The sequence below is a fragment of the Monodelphis domestica genome, chromosome 3 (genome assembly GCF_027887165.1).
Source record: "Monodelphis domestica isolate mMonDom1 chromosome 3, mMonDom1.pri, whole genome shotgun sequence".
Classification (NCBI taxonomy): Eukaryota; Metazoa; Chordata; class Mammalia; order Didelphimorphia; family Didelphidae; genus Monodelphis; species Monodelphis domestica.
This window is the reverse complement of record NC_077229.1, coordinates 1,310,867-1,334,191: the sequence shown is the minus strand read 5'-3', so window position 1 is coordinate 1,334,191 and position 23,325 is coordinate 1,310,867. Positions and strand designations below refer to the sequence as shown.

Genomic DNA, 23,325 nt, shown 5'->3' with positions numbered 1-23,325 from the left:
GCTAGAGACACTAAAGGGATCAAGTAACAGGTGAAAGGGAGATTGGAAGGGACCATGTGCTAGCACTGGCAGGGGACCAGACGTCTGAAAATTCCATTGTCTTATCCACTTCTGGGTCCCAATTGAAGGGTGAAGCGTACTTTTGGTCCCAAGGGAGCAGAGACCCTGAGGAGCCATATCACTTGTCCCAGCAAAAAAGGATCAAAAGACTAATGATCACATCTCTTTCCAGATCATGCCATCTTGGTTCAAAACATCGATTAACACCTTACAATGGCAATATGAAAAAGCCTGATAATTGAGTCCGTGTTCCCCGAATTCTTCCCCAACAATTATGCTGCAAACAAAGCTGAGCTCTAATGTAAAAGTCAGTCAGGAAAAAGACTTGAAATCTGAGCAAAACAAAAAGAACCTGATGATAAAAATCAACTAGGTTGACGGGGAAGATTGAGACACCAACTCAGAAAGTGACAATGAAGAAAAAGCCAGCTACAAGCAAAACTTCAAAGGAAAAGCCTTGATAGGTGGACAAAACCTCAAAAAGAATTCCTAGGAGAGGTAAAATTATTTTCAAGATCAAATCAAAATAACATAGGAAAAATTTGGTAAAGAAATGAAAGAGAAGGAAGAAAGCAATGACAGATAATTAAGTTTGATAAAAGATTCGCAAAATAATACTGAAGAAAAAACATCTTCAAAAAAGCAATCCACTGATCAACAGCAGAAAGAGATCTCAAAATGAAATCTCCCAGCAAACATTGTAGCCAAGTTCTAGAACTCCCATGTCAAAGAGAAAATACCTCAAATGGCTAGAAATGAGCCAGTCACAGTCAGGCTCTCACGAGATTTAGCAGCAACCACAATGAAGGAGTGGAGGACTTAGAATATGACGTTCCAGAGGGCAAAAGAGCTAGAATTGCAACCCAAAATAATCTATAAAGCAAAACTGAGTTAAAAATGGGTATTTAATGAAATAGAAGACTTTACAGCATTCTTCATGGAAAAAGTCAGAATTGAATAGAAAAGTTGACTTTCCAATACAAGATGCAAGTAGATAATTAAAAGACAAAAATGAAAAAGTAATAAAGGGATCAACATTTCTTACATTTATATTTCCTACATTGTTTACATTTCCAAATGGGAGGAGGATGCATGTAACTTCTAATAGTTTTGTCATTCATTCATGCATTGCTGGTGGAGTTGTGAACTGATCCAACCATTCTGGAGGGCAATTTGGAACTATGCCCAAAGGGCGATAAAAGACTGTCTGCCCTTTGATCCAGCCATAGCACTGCTGGGTCTGTACCCCAAAGAGATAATAAGGAAAAAGACTCGTACAAGAATATTCATAGCTGCACACTTTGTGGTGGCCAAAAATTGGAAAATGAGGGGATGCCCATCAATTGGGGAATGGCTGAACAAACTGTGGTATATGTTGGTGATGGAATTCTATTGTGCTAAAAGGAATAATAAAGTGGAGGAATTCCATGGAGACTGAAACAAGCTCCAGGAAGTGATGCAGAGCGAGAGGAGCAGAACCAGGAGAACATTGTACACAGAGACTGATACACTGTGGTATAATCGAACATAATGGACTTCTCCATTAGTGACAATGCAGTGATCCAAAACATTTCTGAGGGACTTATGAGAAAGATGTTATCCACATCCAGAGAAAGAACTGTGGGAATAAAAACACAGAAGGAAAACAACTGCTTGATCACGGGGGTCAATGGGGATGTGACTGGGGATGGAGACTCTAAAAGATCACCCTAGTGCAAATATCAATAATATGGAAATAGGTCTTGATCAAGGACACATGTAAAACCTAGTGGAATTGTGTGTGTCAGCTATGGGAGGGGGTTGGAGGGAGGGAAAGGGAGGGAAGAACATAAATCTTGTAACCATGGAAAAATATTCTAAATTAATTGAAAATAAATAAATAAAGTCGTTTTGTCATTATTAGGGCAGTTAGAAGGATTCTACACAGACAGAGGGCATGGGAATAAGTCAAATGTGTTGGGATGATGAAAATGGAGAGATGCCCTGGGAGAAGGAGAAAAGAAAAGCAAGAATAGAGGAAATTATACATAAAAGAGGAATAGTGGGAATAGCTTTTATAGTGGAAGGTACAATGATCAGGGGAGGCAGCAATGCTTGAAGCTTGCTCTCATCAGAATTGGGTTTAAATATGGAAGAATATATACACATGAAACTGTGGATACAAATATATCTTACCAAAAATGGAAGTAGGGGGCAAGGGGATAATAAAACAGAGGGTTGATAATAGAAAACAGTGCAACTGGAGGAAACTTTCACAGCAAGTGTCTCTGATAAATACTATGTATTAAAATTTTATAGAAATAAAAGCCATTCCCCAATAAAGGCAGACAGTTTTCAGAAAAAGAAGCCAAATCTACCTATATATGGTCATGTGGGAAAATGCTCTACAGAATTATTGATTAAAATACTAGAAATTAAAGCAGTTCTGAAATACCACTTTATGTCTATTAGACTGGCTAACATGACAGAAAAAGAAACCAACAAATCCTGGAGAGAAAACAGAAAATTGATGTGCTAAAACACTGTGGGTAGGATTGTGAACGAGACCCAACCATTCTGAAGAACTATTTGCAAATGTATCACAAGGGCTCTAAAACTGTGCACACCCAACAATATTATCACTAGGTCTGTAAAGATAGTGAAGTTCAAAGAAAAGGGTTCATATGAAACAAAATCTATAGAGTAGCTTATTTAGTGGTGACAAAGAATTGGAAGTTGAGAGAATATCCATCAATTGGGGAGTGGAAGAACAAGTTGTGGCAAAATTATTGCAGTGAAATACTGCAATGGTACAAAAATGCTGACAGGATTGTTCCAGAAAAACTTGAGAAGACGTAAACTGATGCAAACTGAAGTGCGCAGACCCAGGAGAACATTGCACACAATAACAGCCATGATATAAAGAGGCAGAACGGATTGGGAAGGTTAAAATGGTCGTGTTTTTTAATGAATCAACACTTTTTTATATGTGAATTGAGGTTAAGCTAATTGAATGTGTTTGGAAAAAATAAACTATTTGAATCGTATTCTTGGCCTACTATCGGGGTTACTTTCCAGGAGAGGTTCATATTCCCTGACGCCTGAGGCGACTACATGGTGCAGTGACTATAGCATTAAAGTGGTGTCGAGAAGAACTAAGTAAATCTTACCGCAGGGACTTACTAGCTATAGGATCTTGGATAAGCAACGTACATTTTCTCAGGCTTGATCTGGGGACAATAATAACACCTGCCTTATAGGTTTATTGTGACCATCAAAAGAAATGCACAAAAAAGCTCTTTTAAAGCCTTAAACCCCGTCATAAATGAGGTTATTGTTGCTGTTATATTATTGCCATTACTGCTACTCTAGTTATTTTGGTTGATAAGGCATAGGGTAGGGCAGGTTCAGCATCACACACCTGGGGATACCTGTAGAGCTCGAGCAGGGGGCCCATCTGGACAGACAGAGCCGACGTGCCTCCTCCAATGACAGCCACAGTCTTGTCCTGGCCCCAGCAGCTGTAGTTGGGGATGAGCTGGCCCTGCCCAGACAGCCACCGCAGGGAGCTCTCCAAGGTCCTGGCGTCGCTGTGGTAGGCGTTGTAGAGGTGGAAGCCCAGCGTGAGGTTGGGCAACAGGTTGGGATTCCTGTTGATCTCCTCAACAGCAAACGTTAGAGCCAGGGCTTGCTGGTAATTTTTGAGCAGCCACCTGTAGGTGTGAGTGCCGTACAATATTAACAAAGCCTCTGAAAAGAACACTTTTCAGAAGGAAGAAATTCCCCAGCCACATGCATCAAAACTAGATCCAACAATTGTTCGGTTCATTACATTTGTAAGCACAATAGCCTTCTCCATGTGCCTCGTTCCTATCCTTTTCAAGACTATTGGCTTTAGGTTCTGCACGAGGCACTCCACAAATAGATATTGAGCATCCTGTATGTATTCGATCCTGTAGAGGATCAGGATGGTCGTTGACCCTAGAAGACTCATCATCTAGTGGGAGAGGTAATAGACACAATGACAACTGTAAAAAAGAAGAAGGTGGGTAGGGGACAGGTCAAAGATGAATGGCAGGGCTAGTTAAATAGCACAGTGAATAGAGCGGCAGACCTGCACCCTGAAGGACGTGGGTATAAATCTAGCCGCAAGCACTTCCTAGCTCTTCCCACTCTTCTGCCTTAGAATCAAAACTTGGCATTGGCAAAGGTTTTAAAGAGAGAGGAGTGTGAATGGCACTGAGATCTAAGGAAGCTGAGCAGAGGGAGCCCCCGTCTCCATGAAAACAATAAGGGAAGGCTCCATGGAGAGCATCATGGCCCGTGACAGCCAAGGATGATTTTGACATATGAATGTTTGTGGAAAAGGTCATTCCAAAGGGAGGCAATAATACAAGCAAGCTCACATGGCTGTGAGAATAGGGCCTCCAGGATCTTCCGAAGGGTCGGCCTGATAGCCTCTGACTTCCTTTTTCCTTACAGGGACTGAGAAGAGTAGAGCGTAAGTCATTTCAAGGAGTATGACTCAGCAGCAGGCCTTTAAACTGAAAGTCAATAGCCAAGAACAAATACCTCTATTCTTATTCTTGGCAATTTTTAAACATCTGACCTGGTAACATTTTGCTAGCAGCTACTATCTCTCAGATAATCCGAGTCTGTTTCAATAGAGGCAGAAGGACAGAATCCCAGGTCACTTAGCATGACAGATCCACAATATTTTCAATTGTGCCTTGAGAAGTGACTTGCTGGGTTTCTGAGAATTGAAATCCCTGTTTCTAGTCTTTCCTTCCCCATCCATTTTCCATTGAATTGGAATCAGAAAGAACATAAGGGAAGCCCCTGGATTCACAAAGGAGAGATGTTAGCAAGCAGGGAGCTTTAAAAAGGGGCCTTTGATCTACAGCACAATTTTTGCTGAATGTTTCACCAAGGGATGATGGCATTTTCTTTCCCCTCTAATACAAACCACTAATTCTGCCTATTGGGGAATAACAACGAAAGAAAAGAGGATGAAAAGCATATTAAATCATTTTAAAAGTAGCCAGTGATTTAATGATTTTATTACTTAGCCCAAAAGAGAAATGTAAATATTTCCCATTTGTGAGGAAGGAAAGGGCATGGAGGGAAATAAGGGAATCCAGAGGGATTTTCAAAGCGACATGTAAAATAGATGTACAGAAGCATCTGGCTACCAGAAGATACCAAAAAGGTCAGAATGTTCATCTGCCAAAGAACCATCCAACGCCATCTCCTGGTCTGCTTCCCACAACCTGAAGACAGAGCCATTGCTCCTTAGCACTCACAAGGGGAAGCTGTCTAAGAATTGGGGTACTTCCGTCTGAATGCCATTTCCTTAGAGGCTTATATGGTGTAGGTTCACACTGATGCACACAGACTTCCTCCAAGGGAAACCAGAGTTTCTGCAAAGTACGAAGAGCCGGCCATCAGCACAAATATCGTCAAAGACAGCTTGTCAAAGTCCCAGAAAGGAAGGCCAGTCCCACTTGTCTCGAATGCCTTCAGTTTAGCCAAACTAACCCGAGAAAGCAAAGTAAGCTCCTCACTTATCACCTGGGGAAAACCAAAATATTCCAGACACCACTGAGACACAGCAGGAATTTCCTAAAGACATTTGTAAGTCTCACTCATTATTTGGTACAACTGCATCCTTGGGAAACTCTCTCCCCAATACACTTACACCTACGGATCCCCTCGATTCCAGGCTCTCTCCTAGGTTGGTCTAGTCAATTTTTGAGTTCCTTTGCCTGTAGCACTGTGACTATCACGAACATGTAAATAGTGCCAAGAATGATAGAAAAATGATAAATTCACACTCTCGGAAGAGGGACATTTTCCCTCAGATAGAGTATTTTCCACTGGTAGAGAGGCAGAGAGAATATAGCATCTGCACTGAATAAGGAGGTCTCCTGACTCTTTAAATAGATATCCTCACTTGTTACCTGAGAGGCAAACATGGAGAGAAAATATGGGAACTCTCCGTTCTGTGAATGGGACAGACTTTTTGCCCAATATCAGTGAACTAAACAGAAAAAAATCTACCCAAAGAAGAGAAAGGGGTACAAATCCTGAGCATTTCTGCTGCTTCATAGCATTAACCGAATTCCAAGGGGCCTGGGGCCAACTTCCAGGGCTTAAGTATCCACATGAAGTCAGGACAGAAAAGACAGGATGATAAAAAGCTGATCCTGCTCCGGACAGCTTCCTGAATATGCGTCATTTGGAGGGGAGAAAGGAGGAGAAGCAGAGGAGAGATTTTCTGTGTTCAACTTGGATCAATTAGACACAGAGGAAACTGACAACAATGTAAAATGGTCCAAGAAAAGAAGAGTGGGAGAGCACCCACGGTCTCATCCCTCATTCTCTGCCCTTCTACTCCATTTATAAGGATCGTTTTGTAATCAGCACCATGAAAATGAGCCCTGAGAGAGAGAGAGACACTTACTGATAAGGCTTACAAGCTTTGTTAGGAGGATTTGTAAACAGCTCTGCTCCTATTACTTGGTTCACTTCAACTGAGAATAAGGATAAAAAGACCCCAATCTTCAGATCCCCATCATGGGAAACAATGGGATTAAGCTGGTGGAAGCAGGGGGCCTTCTCTGTCCTGTGCCTAGAGCCTGGAAGCAGCAGAAGCAAAGCTATCAGAAGGCAAGAAAGCATTTGAGAACTACTTCTCTGAAGAAGAGGTAACAGCATCTCCCTGAAAACTAGCCAAATAGGAGAACCAAGAAGTCACTCTAAGCAAAAACCAGCCCCCTTAGTCATGAACCGAAGAGGAGCTGTCCAGCAGCAGAAATCACCTGGCCTTCTGCAGAGGCACACAATGGGCTGGCTAGCAGTCAGGCCAAGATAAGGACAATGCAAGCTGGAGGGATCTTTTATAGTCTCCCTAGCCTATAGACTGAACTCGGTCTCAAGCAGCCTTACTGTTGATGACTGACGGTACCCACTCCTCCTGCTGCAGTCTCCACAGAAGAATCATGGTCCACGGGGACCAAACTGCCCGAGCTATGCCCAGCTGAGTCTCTGCAGCCAGGAGATAAACAGGCGTGCAAAAACATGTTTTGGACTTTCTCTGTCTTGTTCCCAGCAGAGGCTACAGCACAGGAGCGCCTTTCTAAGTATCCTGGGTTCAGCAAATGGCCTGTGAATACTAAATCTCATGAAAAACTTCCTCATGGATGACAAGATTAGAAAAAGCCTTCAGTGATGGCCATTTGCCGGATAGTCTGTATCACTGATAGTCTTAATGGCTCCCCCATTTCCCAGCACCAAGTCAAAGGACTTTGGGTGATCCACTGTGAAAGCTTATAAGATGGGCAATGCTCACAAACCCCCTCTCATTCTTCATCTCTCCCTCCTTGGATAGGGTCTGAACCTCAGTCTCAGAGATAAAAGGGGCCTTGCACTTTACCTAGTCCAATAGGCTTGTGACAATTCCCTCCCATGCAATGACTAGCATTAGAGATACACAGAGCCTCATATTCCCTGCCTGAGTAAGACTAGAGTGACAGGCTATGGGGATACACATTTTACTCTACAGAGGGTGGGAGCAAACAATTTTGAGCAGTCAGAGACCCTGAAGATAATAAGATTTAACAACTTCCCTTTATAGATGAGGAAAGTGAAATGAAAAGCCTGCATTCACAGCATGAAGGTGTAGTAGCAGGGTCAGGGACTAAAGTCTGAAAGGCGTAAGAGAGAGGGGACAGAAAAAAGAACCACTACTTCCTCTCCTAGGTAGAGTTACACAATGGAAGGTGAGGGATTTGAGCAAGGTCCAGAGCTGGAAAGACAAAGATGAAAACCCCTTCACTCTCTGGTTTCTGTTTTCCTCCCTTGATAGATATTATCCGGATCCCCTTAGTACATTAGAAGAATAAGATGCTCAATTTCTTCTGGATTAATAAGATCTATTTATTCTATTCTTTTGGTAATTAGGAATGGTAGATTTAGGTAAGAGGGAAAATTAGGAAGTCCCTAATTCGATTTTAACCTAGATTCCTTTCAGGGGTTGAGGGCTCAGGTCTGGGGACCTGAGTTCTTGAGGAGACTATGGAGTCAGGCTGTTGCATTTTCCTGATATAGGATGATGTAGAATTATTGAAGAAATTAATTGAAATCTTCTTGACTAGTTAGTCTCTTATCTTCCCCAAAGGGAAAAGTCTCTATCCACCACTACTGAGGAAGGATGGCTAATCTGATTTCTTCAGATAGATGAGGGATCACAGCAGGTTGAGCTCAGCAAGATGCTCCTCTCCCTTCCAGTTCAAAAGAGAGAAGAACCTCTCTCCAACTGTTTATCTGCATTTCTTGGCCAGAGGTTCTGGCCCCATCCCCCATTGCCAGCAAAATTCCATTCTCTTCCTGCACGAAGTTTCCTTGCAAACCAAGTCCTTGCAGTGCAGACTGCGCCTCTCTCAGCCACAAGGGGCAGGTGAATCGTGGTCTTTTGACTCCAGAGCTAATACTCTTCTACTACCCAATATTTCCCCCTAGGGAAGTGCACAAGCATAGCTCTTCCACTGAGTGCAAGTGCATCTGCACTTGTCCTTGAATCCCCATTACAAAAAATGTACCTTCAGAAATCACCAGGGTTTTAAGGTACATTAGCAGCCAATGAGCATAAGACATTACAGATATTCCTGCGTATTCTATTCCATGGGGTTAAATACAGCAGAGGAAGAGAAGTAATACAAAAATGTAATAGCCTCAAGCCATTGGTTGGGAGAGCAGCCTTTCTCAAAGCCTAGCTACCCTAAAAACTTATAGGCAATGCAGGGTACAATACCAACAAACTAGGCAATCCACCACAAAGTGGTGCTTCTTTTGTGGGAAGAAAGGCCCCATTGTGAGATTTTGTTCTCTAAAAGCTCAACTAGACCAAAAGAATGGTTATAACTACAATCAGCACAAATACAATAGAAACACCAGTGTGGGCAACAACAGATCCCAGTGCTGTGACCATTGCCAGTTAAAGGCAGAATCTCCCGACCTGGGTATGTTAAGGTCTGGGATTTCACTCACCACCAAGGAAGACTGTGGGCAATGCAATCAGGCAAGGAATAAGGCCATTTACTATGGAACTGATACGCGCATCAGTGGGAACCTCTGCCATCAGAGTTCCAAGTTGCTTCTGAGAGGCTGGGCCTTAAGTACTCTCCAGCATGTATGGCCCCCCTTCCAGCCCCTTATCTGCTACATACGATTCTTGGAATGTTGCCGGCATGTTTGGCTCCCCTCAGCTCTTATCGGTTACATACTATTCTTGGGACCTTGACAATTTTATGTCATTGGGGTCTTCCTGACCTTTATCTGGTACCTCCTGCAGCTGCATGTTTATTGGGGTCTTCCTAACTTCCAAGGCTAGCCAGCTTGTTAAGGTTTTCCTGTATTTTCAAGGCTGGTCATTTTGGCCTCCCTCAGGTACAAAGCCAAAAATTATTTCCCAGGGGATTTGTCCCAAGTATTCCACCATAATATCAAATGGGAAAAAGAATCTAACTTTATGAAGCCAGGAAAGCGCATTACCATCAAAGGGAACAGGAAATAGGTGCAAGGAAAGTTACAGGGCAAAGAAATTGGATGCACAATGTCTAGTGGAAGAGATAAACTTTGGGGATGACAGATTAAAAAGCAAAACCTCTGAGCAAATTGCAGAAGAAGAGGAAATACAAAGTGATGTCATAGAAATAAAAAACAAAATCTTTGAACACAGGAAACAGAAAGAAAGGGGTACGAGACAATAAAGATAACAAATCACATCATGACACACATGAAGAATTTACTGACTTGCAAAGACAATGTGTAGCTGTTACAAGGGGAAACTTCCAGAGGTCCTCAATGCAAAATAAAAATGATTCACAACTAGAACACAGCAACAACATATTAAAAAAACACAAGGTTCCCGGAGTGTTCGTTCCATAAGCCTTAAAGTGCAGAAGGCAGAAGACAATCATGAGAACTTATCTGAAGGGTTCTGTGAGGTGCAAAAAGCAGTTTCCACCATCCAAACATGCAGACCTCCAAAACAAAAAAAGCTAGGAAATGTTGCAATAAAGGGGAATTCAAATGGCAATGACAGAACATCAAAACTAACCCCAGAAGTCGAAGAGTTCCATCCTAAAGCATTAACAGGGACTGACAGTAAAATCACAAAGTCAGGCTTGCAGCACTATAATGCCACCTGAAAGTGCAGTAAGCCCTGAATGCTTAGCACAGAAGAATATGAGAGATCTTAAAAACCAATATGAAAGAGCAAGAAAAGGGAAGGGGAATTGGGAAACCCAGCTACCGACACACAAGACAGCTGCATGTTTACCCATGAACCACAAGTTTTTTTAAATCTTACAACCATGTCAGAAAGGGATGAGACATAATATCCACCATCCATTCCCTTTACACCTCGCATTGAAAGGAACTCAATGATGCAAGTTTCTCAAGAGCAGTTCTCGGTAGCAACATCAGCAGATAGCTCTACAGCTATAACAAATGAAGAAAGCATGCACAAAGAAGCAGAAATAACATGGCTTATACAAAACTTAACATCAAACACAGAAGAAAACATAGAGAATCTTGCACAGTCCACAACATCACATTACACTGCATCAATCTATGGCAACATCGAGTTACAAGATATTCAACACATGGTCATGGCAACTTCACAGAATATTTCAAATAATGGACACTTAAAGCAAAAGGAAACAAACTTACAAGCAGAAACCAAGGGTTCAGAGCAGACAATCCACAGTATCAAGAGAGAATGGGACTTGGGAAAGACAGAGACACTAAACCCGATGATACCTGTACTTCAAAGCAAAGAGAATTCAGAATATGTGTGGATCGAAGTGGGGGAACAGAATTACAGAGCCCTAATTGACACTGGTGCCACCTGATCTGTCCTCAAATTGTCCCCAGAGAACAGTATTGTAGAAGGGTCTGTTCAGATAAAAGGGGCAATGGGTCAGATTCAAAGGGTCTCCAAATTGAAATCTAAAATAGTCAAACTGGGACCTTTGACACTTGACCACACATTCCTTCTAATGCCAAATTGCCCATCTAACCTGATGGCTGATAATTTTTATGTAAAGTAGGGGCAATATATATACAGTGTGACCAGACAGGAAAGATCTACCTACATCTCCCCAAGAAATCTTTATAACATTACCCATTACTTTTCCTTGGGCAATTAGATGAAAAGCCAGAAAAATGGCAAATGGACAGACCTATCTTTGAAATTCCCAAGTATATTCCAGAAGGGGTCTGGGTAAAACATTTTGACAATGTTGGGATAATAAAATCAGTGTCACCTGCCAAGGTCAAAGAGGGTACTCCACCAAGAATCCCTCAATACAAACTGAGCAAGGAAGCCATGGAAGGGATTACACCAATAATTAACAGCCTACTGATGATCTTAAGGGCAGTAAATAATTTTGTAAGAAAAACTCACACAGTAACTCCAAGTCCGAGCTGCATCATATCAGAAATACCAAGTATAGCAAAATGATTCTCAGTAATTGATCTAAGTAACACACATTTTACTGTGCCAGGCCACAAAGACAGCCAGAAAATATTCACCTTCCCATGAGAAGGGAATAAGATTTACTGGACTTGTCTTGCTCAAGGTTTCTCCAAGTCAGCATCAATATTCTGTCATTTGCTAAAAAGGGACCTTGAAACCATCCAATTTAAACACAGCATTTTACATTAAACACAGAATTTGTTTTCAAGATTCTAAGACTCTTCTAATAGAGCTATAGAAAAGGGGACATAAAGTATAAAGCAAGCTAGAGGGTCATACCTACGGTGGAATATCTGGAATTCATATTAGAAGATGGCAGAAGGAAAATTTCAAGAAAGGGAATAGCTGACATCCCAAACTTAAGTGTGCCAAAGTCGAAGAAACAGCTAAAAGCATTTCTGGGTGTCACAGGCTTTTGTAGACAGTGGATTTCTGGTTTTAGTCAGATTTCAAAGTGCGTACAGACTTGACTAGGAATGAGTTAAAGCTTACAAAGGAACGTCTAAATGCAGTCACGCTTAAAGCTGGCTATAATAACAGCTCCTGCACTTGGAATCCCAGACTATTGTAAAGAATTCCATCTGTTTGTCCATGAAGCAATGGGGATTACTTCAGGAGTTTTAGTGAAGTCTCTAGGACAAAACTATAGACCAATAGTCAACGATAGCTCCCAACTTGACCCATTAGCTAAGGGAATGATCCATTGTCTCAGGGCTATAGTAGCTGTTACCCTGATTGTGCAAAAGTTAAGTGACTTGGTGTTGGGATGCAAGCTGAACATGTGCTCAGCTCACCAAACAGAAAGCACACTGAAAAAGAGCAATCTCCAAACCTTTACATCAGCTAGATTGTCTCAGTATGAGATTGTGTCACTGAGCAATGAGAACCTCACCTTGAAATATTTCTCATCTTTGAATCCTGCCACGTTAGTTCCAGTTATACCCATGGAAGGAGGGTCAAATTGTTATGATAGGAATTTGGTGAGGAATGAACAAAAGGGAAACATATAAAAATTTCAGATTTATTGGTTGGGAAGGGGAGAAAGAAATAGGGGTTAGGAGAATTATTACAAGTTATCTTAAACACCAATTTCTATAAATTTATCTAAAACTATCTTATTAAGCTAAGCAGTAAATTTCCCCAATAATCAAGTCTCACAAATGGAGTTCAATCAAATGTGCCAGGATCTTCAGTTGATAAGTGTCCAAACAGGTCCAGAGGTGAAGTGTGTCCTCAATCTTCTTTACTCATACTGTCAGCAGCCGGATCCAAAGATTTCTCTCTTCAGTTGATATTAGAAGAAGTAGAAACCTGTTTTCCAAGCCTTTCCAATCAAGGTCCTTCCAGGAGAAAGGTGCCCAGACCATTGGAACTTGGGACCTTTGTGAAATATGTAGTGTAGTGAAATATGTTTCACTACAGTGTCTTGTTTTAAATCAAATATAAGGTGGTCACCAGGGAAATATTCCCAATCATTCAAATACCCAAGTAAACTGGGTTTTATAGAGATTTTAATTAATACAAATGTGGAATTAAAGAAAAGAGAGAAAGAGAGAAAAAAGGAAATAAGTATGAAGGGCCTTAAGCCAACATGGCCTAGACCTGAGTCTTAAGAGAGAGAGATCAGTCAGTCAGTCTTTTAACACCCACCACAAGGTCTGCCTAAGCAAGGATTCTAGTGATACCAGGCCAGCTCCATCTCAGCTGACTTCACCAGAGAGCCTTCCAGCCAGAGACTGTTCCAAAGGGCCTTTCTCCAGAGCCTCCAGAGGGACAGAGTCCCCTTAGAGGAGCTCCAGCAAGACCTCCTTAGAGATTGTCCTCCAAGAGCTTCCCTTCTCCAGAGCCTCTCTCAAGAGATTCTTCCCAAGTGGTCCTCATCAGAGATCCTCCAAAAGGATTTCTCCAAAAGGATATACATCCTCAAGAGATTCTGCTTTTTCTTATATAGGGGTTTTTCTCCCATGTCACCTCCCCTAAGTCCCTACATCTACCAATCACTGTAGACACTTTCCAAAGGACTGCCCATCTAAATTCCTGTTAAGTAGACCAATCTCCTCAGTAAGTCTGAATCAGAAAAAATGCTTCTGTGTTGACCAATCTCCTCAGTAAGTCTGAATGAGAGAAAACACAGCTGAGTCAACTAATCTCATCAAGAGAAAACTTGCCCGACCCTTTTAGGTACCTAGCATCCCATTGTATCAATTCTAAAAACAGGCCTGGCTCAAAGAACTCCTTGCCTTATTATAAGCATGGGTCCAGGTACTTTCAGTGTTTAGCAAGGAGTTTTCTCTCCTAAAGCAGTCTTAAGTACGGTTGAAGTAGAGGTCCTCCCATTTCTGATCCTGGCAAGTTCTCACATCAAAATGGGGAATGTTTCTCAGTAGGGAATTTGTTCCAATTAAGAATTCCCCAATGGGGAAATTTTTAACATTCACAAGTCTGAGAGATTTTAAGGTTTACAAAAGCCAAATGGAGACTTATACATCTCTCCTTATGAAATGGTTTATGGGCAACCACTTTGGCAAGAGAGAGTATGCAAACCCATATATGTGTCAATGCTAAGTGGAGAATGTGAGCTGCATACATACGTACAAACTTTACAAAAATGACTAAAAGAACTACATAGCTTATGCCTGATCCATCAAAGAGTATCGTTAGTTTACTCCCAAATGAAATAGTGCCTGGAGACTCTGTCTATATAAAGAACTTTAACAGAAAGATTATAACAGACAAAAAATGGAACGGACCATTTCAGGTCATTGCAACAACCCCTATGTCTATAACAAACCTTGGGGAAAGAGCCCTCGTTTCGTGTTTCCAATGTAAAGCCACAGAAAGGCATGACCAACAGAGAACACACAGAATCAGAATTAAACCCAAACCCAGAAATTAATGAAGAAGATCAAGGCAAAAATAATGATGAAACAGAATTTGAAGAGGACTGAAACATAAAACTGCTACACAAACACAAAAAATGCCAAACAAAAACTGTTTCACACAATCTACACACACACACACACACACACACACACACACACACACACACACACACACCGGTTCCAGTATAGGAGAGGAGCAAGAAAAAACATCCATCAGTCAAGATGTTAGATGACAGACAAAATGGTTAAGACTACACCAGAGGAAGAGACAAAGAGGACCCAAAAAAAAGGAGAAGGAAAGGACCTGTTCATTCAAGGAACTATGTAAGATGCAATGAACAGCTAAATCTTACTTTATGTACAAGCAAGCAGGAAGAGGATGGAAGTCATGTAAGGTGTCATGCCATTAACATAATGAACATCACACTTAGAGACACACATGCAACATACACATAACAGTAAAAATGAAGTTGATCTCAGCAGTCAACACGTAGACAAAGGACTACAACAACCTTCAGTAAGTATGTGCATGCATCACTACATAACAGATCACATGCACAGCACAAACTGATGTTTAGGGACCTGTGAATCTTAAAACTACTCAGACTCTACTTTAGAAGATTTGATTAAGCTATTCCCCATTTTTAACAATGGAGGTACTTGATCAGGAATGTATTGGGAACTTTTAAAATTACTCCACCCTACTCAGGCAGTGCCTTAGGGGAAGATAAAGTTGCAAACTCCTGATTAAACAATGAAAAGTTCCCAACTCATACTTATAGTAAAGCTAGAACCTTAAGCTAGGTCTATTTTTAGATCTAATACAAAAAGGTGCTAAGTACCTATATGTAGTGGTAGTCTCTCGGTGACCGAGAATGACAATTGTCTTTGAGCATTATCCTCTATTGATGTACCCTCATGTGGCTTTGATGTCCAAAGGCTGAGGCGCACAGTTTGTGGCACATGGGGCCTGGGACGCCAGTTGTTACGGGAGGTGCAGTTATGGCCTGGTGTCGGCGTTCACGCACAGCGGCAAGACGTCGACGTCGCTCCTCTTCAAAGGTGGTGGCAGCATGGTGAATGTGGGTTCGCCATCTGCTTCTGTCAGAGGCAGCGAGTTCTAGTTGCTTTGGTGTCATGCCAGCCCACTTCAAGTTGGACTTTAGCTGATCCTTGAATTTTTTCTTTGGTCAGCCTTGTTTCCTGAGTCCAGCTGACAGTTCACCATAGAATACCTATCTTGGTATTCGCTGTGAGTCCATGCAGATGATGTGTCCAGACCATCATAGCTGGGCTTTGAGGACCAGGACTTCGATGCTGGTGGAGTTGGCTCTGTCGAGGACTTCCTGGTGGGTGATTCGGTCCTGCCATCGGATCCTCATGATTGACCGGAGGGAGCGTTGGTGGAATTGCTCCAGCTGCTTCATGTGCTTCCGGTACAGTGTCCATGTCTCACAGCCGTACAGGAGCGAGCTGAGGACCACTGCGTTGTACACTTTGAGCTTTGTCGCAGTGCTTACACCTCTGTGTTGGAGGACTTTGGAGCGCAGCCTCCCGAGTGCCTGGCTGGCCTTTTGGATCCTGGCATTGACCTCGTGGTCTAGGGACCCGCCATTGGCGATGGTGCTGCCCAGGTACTTGAAAGTGTTGACGTTAGAAAGCTGCGTGCCGTCGATTGTAATGCACGGCTGGTTCGTTGGCCTCCCTGGTGCAGGTTGGAACAGCACCTCTGTTGTGCTGAGGCTAATAGTCAGGCCAAACAGTTTTGTTGCGGTGGAGAACCTGTCCAAAATGGTTTGGAGATGATTTTCTTGGTGGGCCATGAGACCACAGTCATCTGCGAAGAGAGCTTCCAGGATGAGTCTCTCTGTTGTCTTTGTTTTTGCAGTCAGGCGGCGAAGGTCGAATAGTGAGCCATCCAGTCGGTATTTGATGTAGACGCCGAGGTCTAGATCCATCACAGCATGCCCTAAGTACCTATAAAGGTTAAATTAATCACTAAAAGGCCAAGCAACTTACAAAAGGCAAGCTTAACAAAAGAGGTGTGAAGTTTTAGTCTAACCAGAGAAGGTGAGAACAAAAGAAGATGAGAACTAAGAATGGGCAGTCCTGGGAAAAAGCATCTACTGTGATTGGTAGATGTGAAAATTTAGGGGAGGTGACATAAGAGAAATTTTCTTTAAAAGGAAGGAGTAAAAGGTAATTTGGGAGTTGGAGTTCGGAGTTGAAGTGAGGCCATTTTGAATGGAGTTTGCAATTGAATTCACTGTGGAGTTAGACTCTGAACTCAGTTCAGGAGATTCAGTGGAGGACTGGAGCTTGCTTGCAGACGATCTTATGGTGAGTGATAAAGACTGACTCACTCTCCCTTAGGCTCAGGCCTAGGCCATTTTGGCCTAGGTCCTTTTCTACTTCTTAGCTTTTCTTTCTCTCTCTCTCTCTCTCTCTCTCTGTCTCTCTCTCTCTGTCTCTCTCTCTCTGTCTCTCTCTGTCTCTCTCTCTCTGTCTCTCTCTGTCTCTCTCTCTCTGTCTCTCTCTGTCTCTCTCTCTCTTTCTGTCTCTCTCTGTCTCTCTGTCTCTCTCTCTCTCTCTCTCTGTCTCTCTCTGTCTCTCTCTCTCTCCTTCCCTTAATTCCTTCATTTATATTAATTAAAATCTCCATAAATCCCAGCTGACTTGGGAATTTTTCATATTTGGGAATTTCCCATGGCAACCACTTATTTAGATTTTAAGTCAAAACACTAAAAATTGTCTTTACTGGTTTGGCCAAAACCTTTACAGTTTTTAACATTTACAATACACATGAATCACCTTGGAAGGAAAGTATTATAAATGTACATAATAATTCAATGAGATTTGATCTCAGTTGGAATCTGTTGAATTCCACCAAGGTAATACTAGGGAATAAAAAAGTGCATTTTAAAAGCAAACTCTTCATGATTTTTATTTAGTCCCCAAGGGGGGGAGGGCATCTCCCCGCTACATGCATAATGTACATAGCTATATATAATTTGTACATAATATATATGTACATCAGATACATAGTGTGTAAAAGAGTGTGTACATAGTGCAATTGAGAGAAGTGGGCTCAGCAGAAGAAATGATATGCAAATGAGAAGAGCTCAAGAAAAGTGTGGAATCCAGACCCAGACCCATGGGGGAGGAGAAAGAGAGAATTCCATGGAAGCTTGAGGAAGGAGGCAGTTAGCCCCAAGCTGAATCCTGGACATATTCACTTCTGCTTGGCCGTGGTCTAAAGACACACCACTTCATCTTCTCTCTGGCAATGACTTTTCTCCACATAACTTGAACTGAAGAAAAGAGTCTTGCCCAGAAAGACCCCAGCAAGATTACTGCTGTTTCCCTCAGGGGAAGAAATTTGATTCCCTTTGAAGAGACTTACACCAAAGCCTTCAAGAAATGATATAAACTAGAATTAGGAAAGACCCCTTTTCCCTCTCTCCCAGTTTCCCCCAAGAGAATAAGTAGATTCTTTTCAACTAAAGAAAGTCTTCTGAAGATTTTTGTAATTAGAGGGAGGAACTGACTCACCACTGTTATGGGGTTGAGATGTGCATCCCTGGGGTTTGGGAAGGATACCTTTTGCAAGAATGCAAGACTCCAAAACTTAGCTTAAAAACAAAAAGAGAAATTTATTAGTTTGGGGAGTAATGTTGAGAATGGCCAGGAGGATAGCAAGGTGGAACAGCAAGATGGGGAGCAGTTCCTTGTGTAAAAAGTAGACTCGAATACAGGACTTCAATCCCCACAATTCCTTGCTCCACTTCCCCAGAATGCTTTGCAATCTCACCTGGGCTGAGATCGAGAAGGTATTTAACCTGGTGGCAAAGGTTTTTGGGCCTCTTTTGGACTTCCGTTTTGGAGCAGACGCGTCTCTTCCGTGATGTGAGGTTATCTTGTCTAGGCCTCTGGCCTAGGCATGTGCTTTCTTATTCTGTATTTTCTTTAATCTTTAACCTTTAATAAACCTCTAAAAAATATAATATTCCTTGCAGAGAGAAACTAATTTCTACCTGCCTCAGTCTCCCCTAAATTTTAATCTTTACACTTGGGAGGACAGCATGGATGGAGAGGATGTTCCCCCAGACAACATCAGTTCTGGGGTTTATATGCTCTTTAGATGCTATGTCCTGGTGTGGATGTGACCTAGAGTATTAGTCCCTCAGGCATTGGGTGGGGTGGGGTGCTCATCTGACTGGGGTCTGCCTGGAGGCATAAAGATCCATCTCTTTGTCCATCTTCAATCTAGAGGACAGTCAAGGAGGACAAACATCTCAGGACCCCGGGGGGGTCATTGGGTGTTTCTAGGTTTAGTCACAGGATGCAAAGGCAAGGGAGTTGCCCTGACAACAGTCCTCCTGGGTTTCTGGAGGTACAGTGCCCATGTCAGCCACCTGTGAGGGAAACTTCATTAGGTTGCTTAGTGAGGAGAACAGGAAGGGAGGGTGTGCTCTGAAATCAGCTCCCTTCCTTCAAAGCTGCTTCCTGATGTGACAGCTTTTGATTTCCTTTATCATCTCTCACTACATTCCCCTCTAATACAATAGTTTAAATTATGTACAGATTTGTACATATGAGTAAAGTGTGTAAAAGGTATAAATGTTGTGCAGAGATTGTGGATATGTACCAAACTGGCGGACATAACGTGTAGATGTGTACATAGTTGTGCATGTATTTGGGAAGAGTTAGAGGGTCACAAGAGTGAAAGCTGTTAGGAGAGTAGATTCCGTTTTCAGCTTCATGTGGCCAGTTTGGGGATTCCTGTATTAGAATACAACAAGGCTCAGCACAGGAGAAGAGCTCATTTTGAATTGTTCCCACAGAGCTTTTGAAGTTGCAGTTTGCGTCAGAAGTGTTCGCCTAGTTGGATAGATGTTGGGTCTTTGTAACAGTATTTTTCAGTTTGCCAGATTGTTATAATTGTTATAAGGTTACTGTTTTAGATGGAATTGCCTTATGTATTAGCGTTAGAAGGCAAGTTTGTTCTTGGTCACTGGTTTGGGGAAACTGCAGTTTGCATTTTGTATTTCTATATTTGTCATCTTTATCTTGCATGTTTGCAAGAGATTTTCAGCACGTTTTGTTTGCTTCGCTCGGTTTATTGTATTCTTTCCTCTTACTAACATCCCTAGAGTAGTGCAGCCTCATAGGAACACAGAGAGGCTAGGATGAGCTAAGAGTGAGACAAGGAGTTTGGTTTGGTTTGGGTTTCGTTTTGCTAGAATAGGCTAATACTATTGGATAAGTTGGGAAATTGAATGGTTGGGTTGGTCAGCTGACAAGAATGTCTTTAACATTCTTGTCAGTGATCAAAAATGTAGGATATTGATTAAGTATTGATTACAATAAGATCTTTGATAAAGAGATCTCTGCGGATATTGATTAAGTATTGATTACAATAAGATCTTTGATAAAGAGATCTCTGCGGATATTGATTAAGTATTGATTACAATAAGTTCTTTGATAAAGAGATCTCTGCAGGTGCAGGCAAGGCAGGGTGTTGGGTGTGAGAGCAGAACTGAAAAGGAGGAACTCGGGAAAAGGCTCTGAGTTGGGGAGGTCCTCTCACTGACCAGCTTTCTCTCTGGCTGCTGGTGGAAGCAGACATCTGAGACCTTGCTCTGTGCTGGTGAGAGGGAAGAGAGAGCTCTGAGAACCGCCTGAAGAGGTTTTCCACTTTCCTGGCCGAGAGAAGTCATCTCTAAGAAGAAGCTGATAGATCTGTTTTACTGGAGACCAGTTTGGAGAAGGAAAGGCTGAAGGTTGTTTACCTGGACTCTGGGCCATCCCAGCGTTACCTTATTGTCCGTTAGCAGCTGCCACCTTGGCTGACTGAATCTATATGTACTTGGAGATCTCTTTATCAAATTAAGTTAATTGAATGAGGATTTTAGTTAGATTATAGTCAGATAGCAGCATTTGGGGGATTTCTTAGTAAGTGTAGGCAGCTTTATTGTAGCTGGAAGAACCGAAGGCTTTGTCGTGAGACAAACATAGAAGGCGGTTGGCTAGGTGTTAAGGCTTTCCTTGTTATTAATGCTTATAGTTATAGCTTTTAATTATAAATAAATAGATTTGTATGAACTTACAGTCTTCGAGCAAAATAAATACTGACCTGGTGAAGGGAAGTCACTCCTGGCTTTCCTTTTGAGGGGCCAACAAAGTATCTTACCACAGCCTCCTCTTCACAACACAGACAATCTCAATACCTCAGTAGGTAGGAAAGAGCCAATGGGCAGGCGAGATGATGCTTGCATGAGAAAGGAATGAGGTCCTAGATAGGCAGAGGGGGATGGGAATCAAGGGAGCAGGAAACGGAATTTACTTTGGCGAGGAATAAGTATCGTTTCTTCTGTGAATGGAAGGAAGTACTAATGAGTCCGAAAGCTTGTGAGAGATGGGAGTCAAGGCCCTGTCACAAAGACCCTTAATTTATTGAGAATGCGCTGGCAAAAAATCAGCTACTGAAAATATGGGGAGTAAGAGAGAGCGCTCCCTAGAGATTTGAGGGTAGAGGAATAGTAAGAAATTAGAGATGTCCTTCCATATAGGGTGTCCCATTGTTTTACATTCACTTAAAGTCAAGTAATAGGCCTTAGGGGAAAATATAGTGAGTTCTGTTTCGGACATGTGGCTTTTAAGATATCTACTGAGCATCCACTTCAAGCAGTTCAAAATGCAGTTGGGGGCTCAGCAGAGCTTGAGGCAGCATAGGTAGAGAGGTATCAGCATAGTCATTAAATCCATGGGAGGTTTGGAGATTACTAAACAAAGACCGAGAAAAAGAGAGGCAAGAAAGCTATGGTTAGAGGACACCATCTGAAAGGGCGTCCAGAAAAGGACACTGAAGAGCAGTCAGGTGAGGAGAAGAACCAGGAGAGAGCAGCGTCCTGAAAAGCTGGTGACAAGAGAATATCCAGGGAGAGAGTGACCAACAATGTCAAGGGCTGCAGAGAGGTGAAAGAGAATCAAGATTGAGAGAAGGCCATTGAATGAGGCAACTAAGAGCATCCATAAGTTTGCAGAGTAGTTTCAGTGGAATAACTGAAGTGGGACACTTCACAAACGAGTTCAAACACCTAGAATATTGATTACTGGAACCATAATTTATTAATAAAAGAGAGAAATAAAGAATCTACCAGCTGGGGCAGAATTCCCTAATGGAAAACTGTGTTGGTTTGACATTAAAGACCAGATTATATACATTACAGAGCTCTTATCTAGCAAACAAACCTTAACACAGGAATGTGGGGGGGACAATTCTTAGATTTATGAGGGGGCTGTTATCCAAGGAGCGTTTATCTTTACTTAGCCAAATGTTAGTTCACTGGCCCTTTGATATTCCTGAAATTCCTCTTTTGTCTCTTGTCACCCAAACTGAGCAGAAACCATTTTGTTATCTGCCCAAACATCTTGTCCTTCTGGAGGGAAGGAAAAACCAGGTCTGTCCCCTAAAAATGTGGACGGGGTAATTTTTCCATCTTTGGTCTTTTGGGGGCTACTTCATGATGAGTTTGAAAGCTAGACTGTAGACAGTTAAGAAGTGAATAAGAGAGAAGGCATGTATTATAGACCAAGGCGTTCTGCCCCCAAAGGCAGAAATGTAGGGGAAGATGGTTAGGGATTGTAAAAGGAATGGCAAGATCAAGTGAGGGTTTTTTAAACAAGGGGAGGGGGAGACATGACTATATTTCTAGGGAAGGAAACACTCCCCAAATAGTCATTTCCTAAAGAAAGCCCCATCTTTTGTTGGCACCCCACCCACCATGTCTCTTTTCCTTCGCTTGAATCTATACTAATGGAAGAGAGGCTGAGGAAAGTCCAGTAAACTGCACTGAAGGTGGTAGGAACAAAGCAGACACTGATGAATCAAGGCCTCACCCAGGGACCAGGCAACCCCCAAAGCACACACCTTTAGCATTTCCTAATAACCTCAGGGTCAACATCACTAAGGATTGGGCCTTTCACATAAAAGGTACTTAATAATATTCATTACATGGAATTGATAACAATAAGAGAACCAGCCAGCAGCATTGTGAAAACAGCATGGGGCCCTCTCCTCTCCTTGTCCTTCAAAGCTGGCATCATCCTGAATTTTCCAATTAAACATTCCATCTTTAATGGTGTATTAGGGGACTACTTCTTTAAATATTTTGTGACACTGTAAAATTGATGGGCAACCCTACAGACCAATGGGAAGTTGAGGACTCAGACTCTGCCTCCCTCCAGCCTCTCCCTCCCACTTTCAGTTAGGTTTCAAACGGAGTCCAATTGAAGTCCAGTAATGAGTAAGTTGTTTGATTTTTGTTTGATATATAATTCACTCACTCTTTACTTATTGGAATAGAGGTTTATTTAAGGGCGGGAAGGAAGGGTATTTGGATGGGAGAGAAGGTTAAAGGTTTCCCTGATCTCAGTATTCTTTTTTTTTCTCTTAAACATTATTTTATTTGGTCATTTTCAAACATTATTCATTAGAGACAAAGATCATTTTCTTTTCCTCCCCCCCTCCCCCCACCCCTCCCATTGGCAATGCGTGATTCCACTGGGTATCACATGTGTCCTCGATCCAAACTCATTTCCCTGTTGTTGGAATTTGCATTAGAGTGTTCATTTAGAGTCTCTCCTCTGTCATGTCCCCTCAACCTCTGTATTCAGGCAGTTGCTTTTCATCAGTGTTTTTACTCCCACAGTTTGTCCTCTGCTTATGAATAGTGTTTTTAGATCCCTGCAGATTGTTCAGGGACATTGCATTGCCACTAATGGAGAAGTCCATTACGTTCGATTATACCACAGTGTATTAGTCTCTGTGTACAATGTTCTCCTGGCTCTGCTCCTCTC

At 42.1% G+C, this 23,325-nt stretch overlaps 1 protein-coding gene across 2 annotated transcripts in view; it reads right to left on the bottom strand.

The window, feature by feature from the left end:
• VN2R510 (vomeronasal 2 receptor 510) overlaps positions 1-6,720 on the bottom strand; it is a 31,331-nt gene extending 24,611 nt beyond the window's left edge. Inside the window, 2 exon segments of one of the 2 annotated variants that reach the window (NM_001099531.1) lie at positions 3,461-3,752; positions 6,503-6,720. In NM_001099531.1, the coding sequence (NP_001093001.1) occupies positions 3,461-3,752; positions 6,503-6,720 (510 nt within the window). 2 annotated transcript variants of the gene reach the window in all.
• Between the last annotated feature and the right edge of the window lie 16,605 nt (positions 6,721-23,325).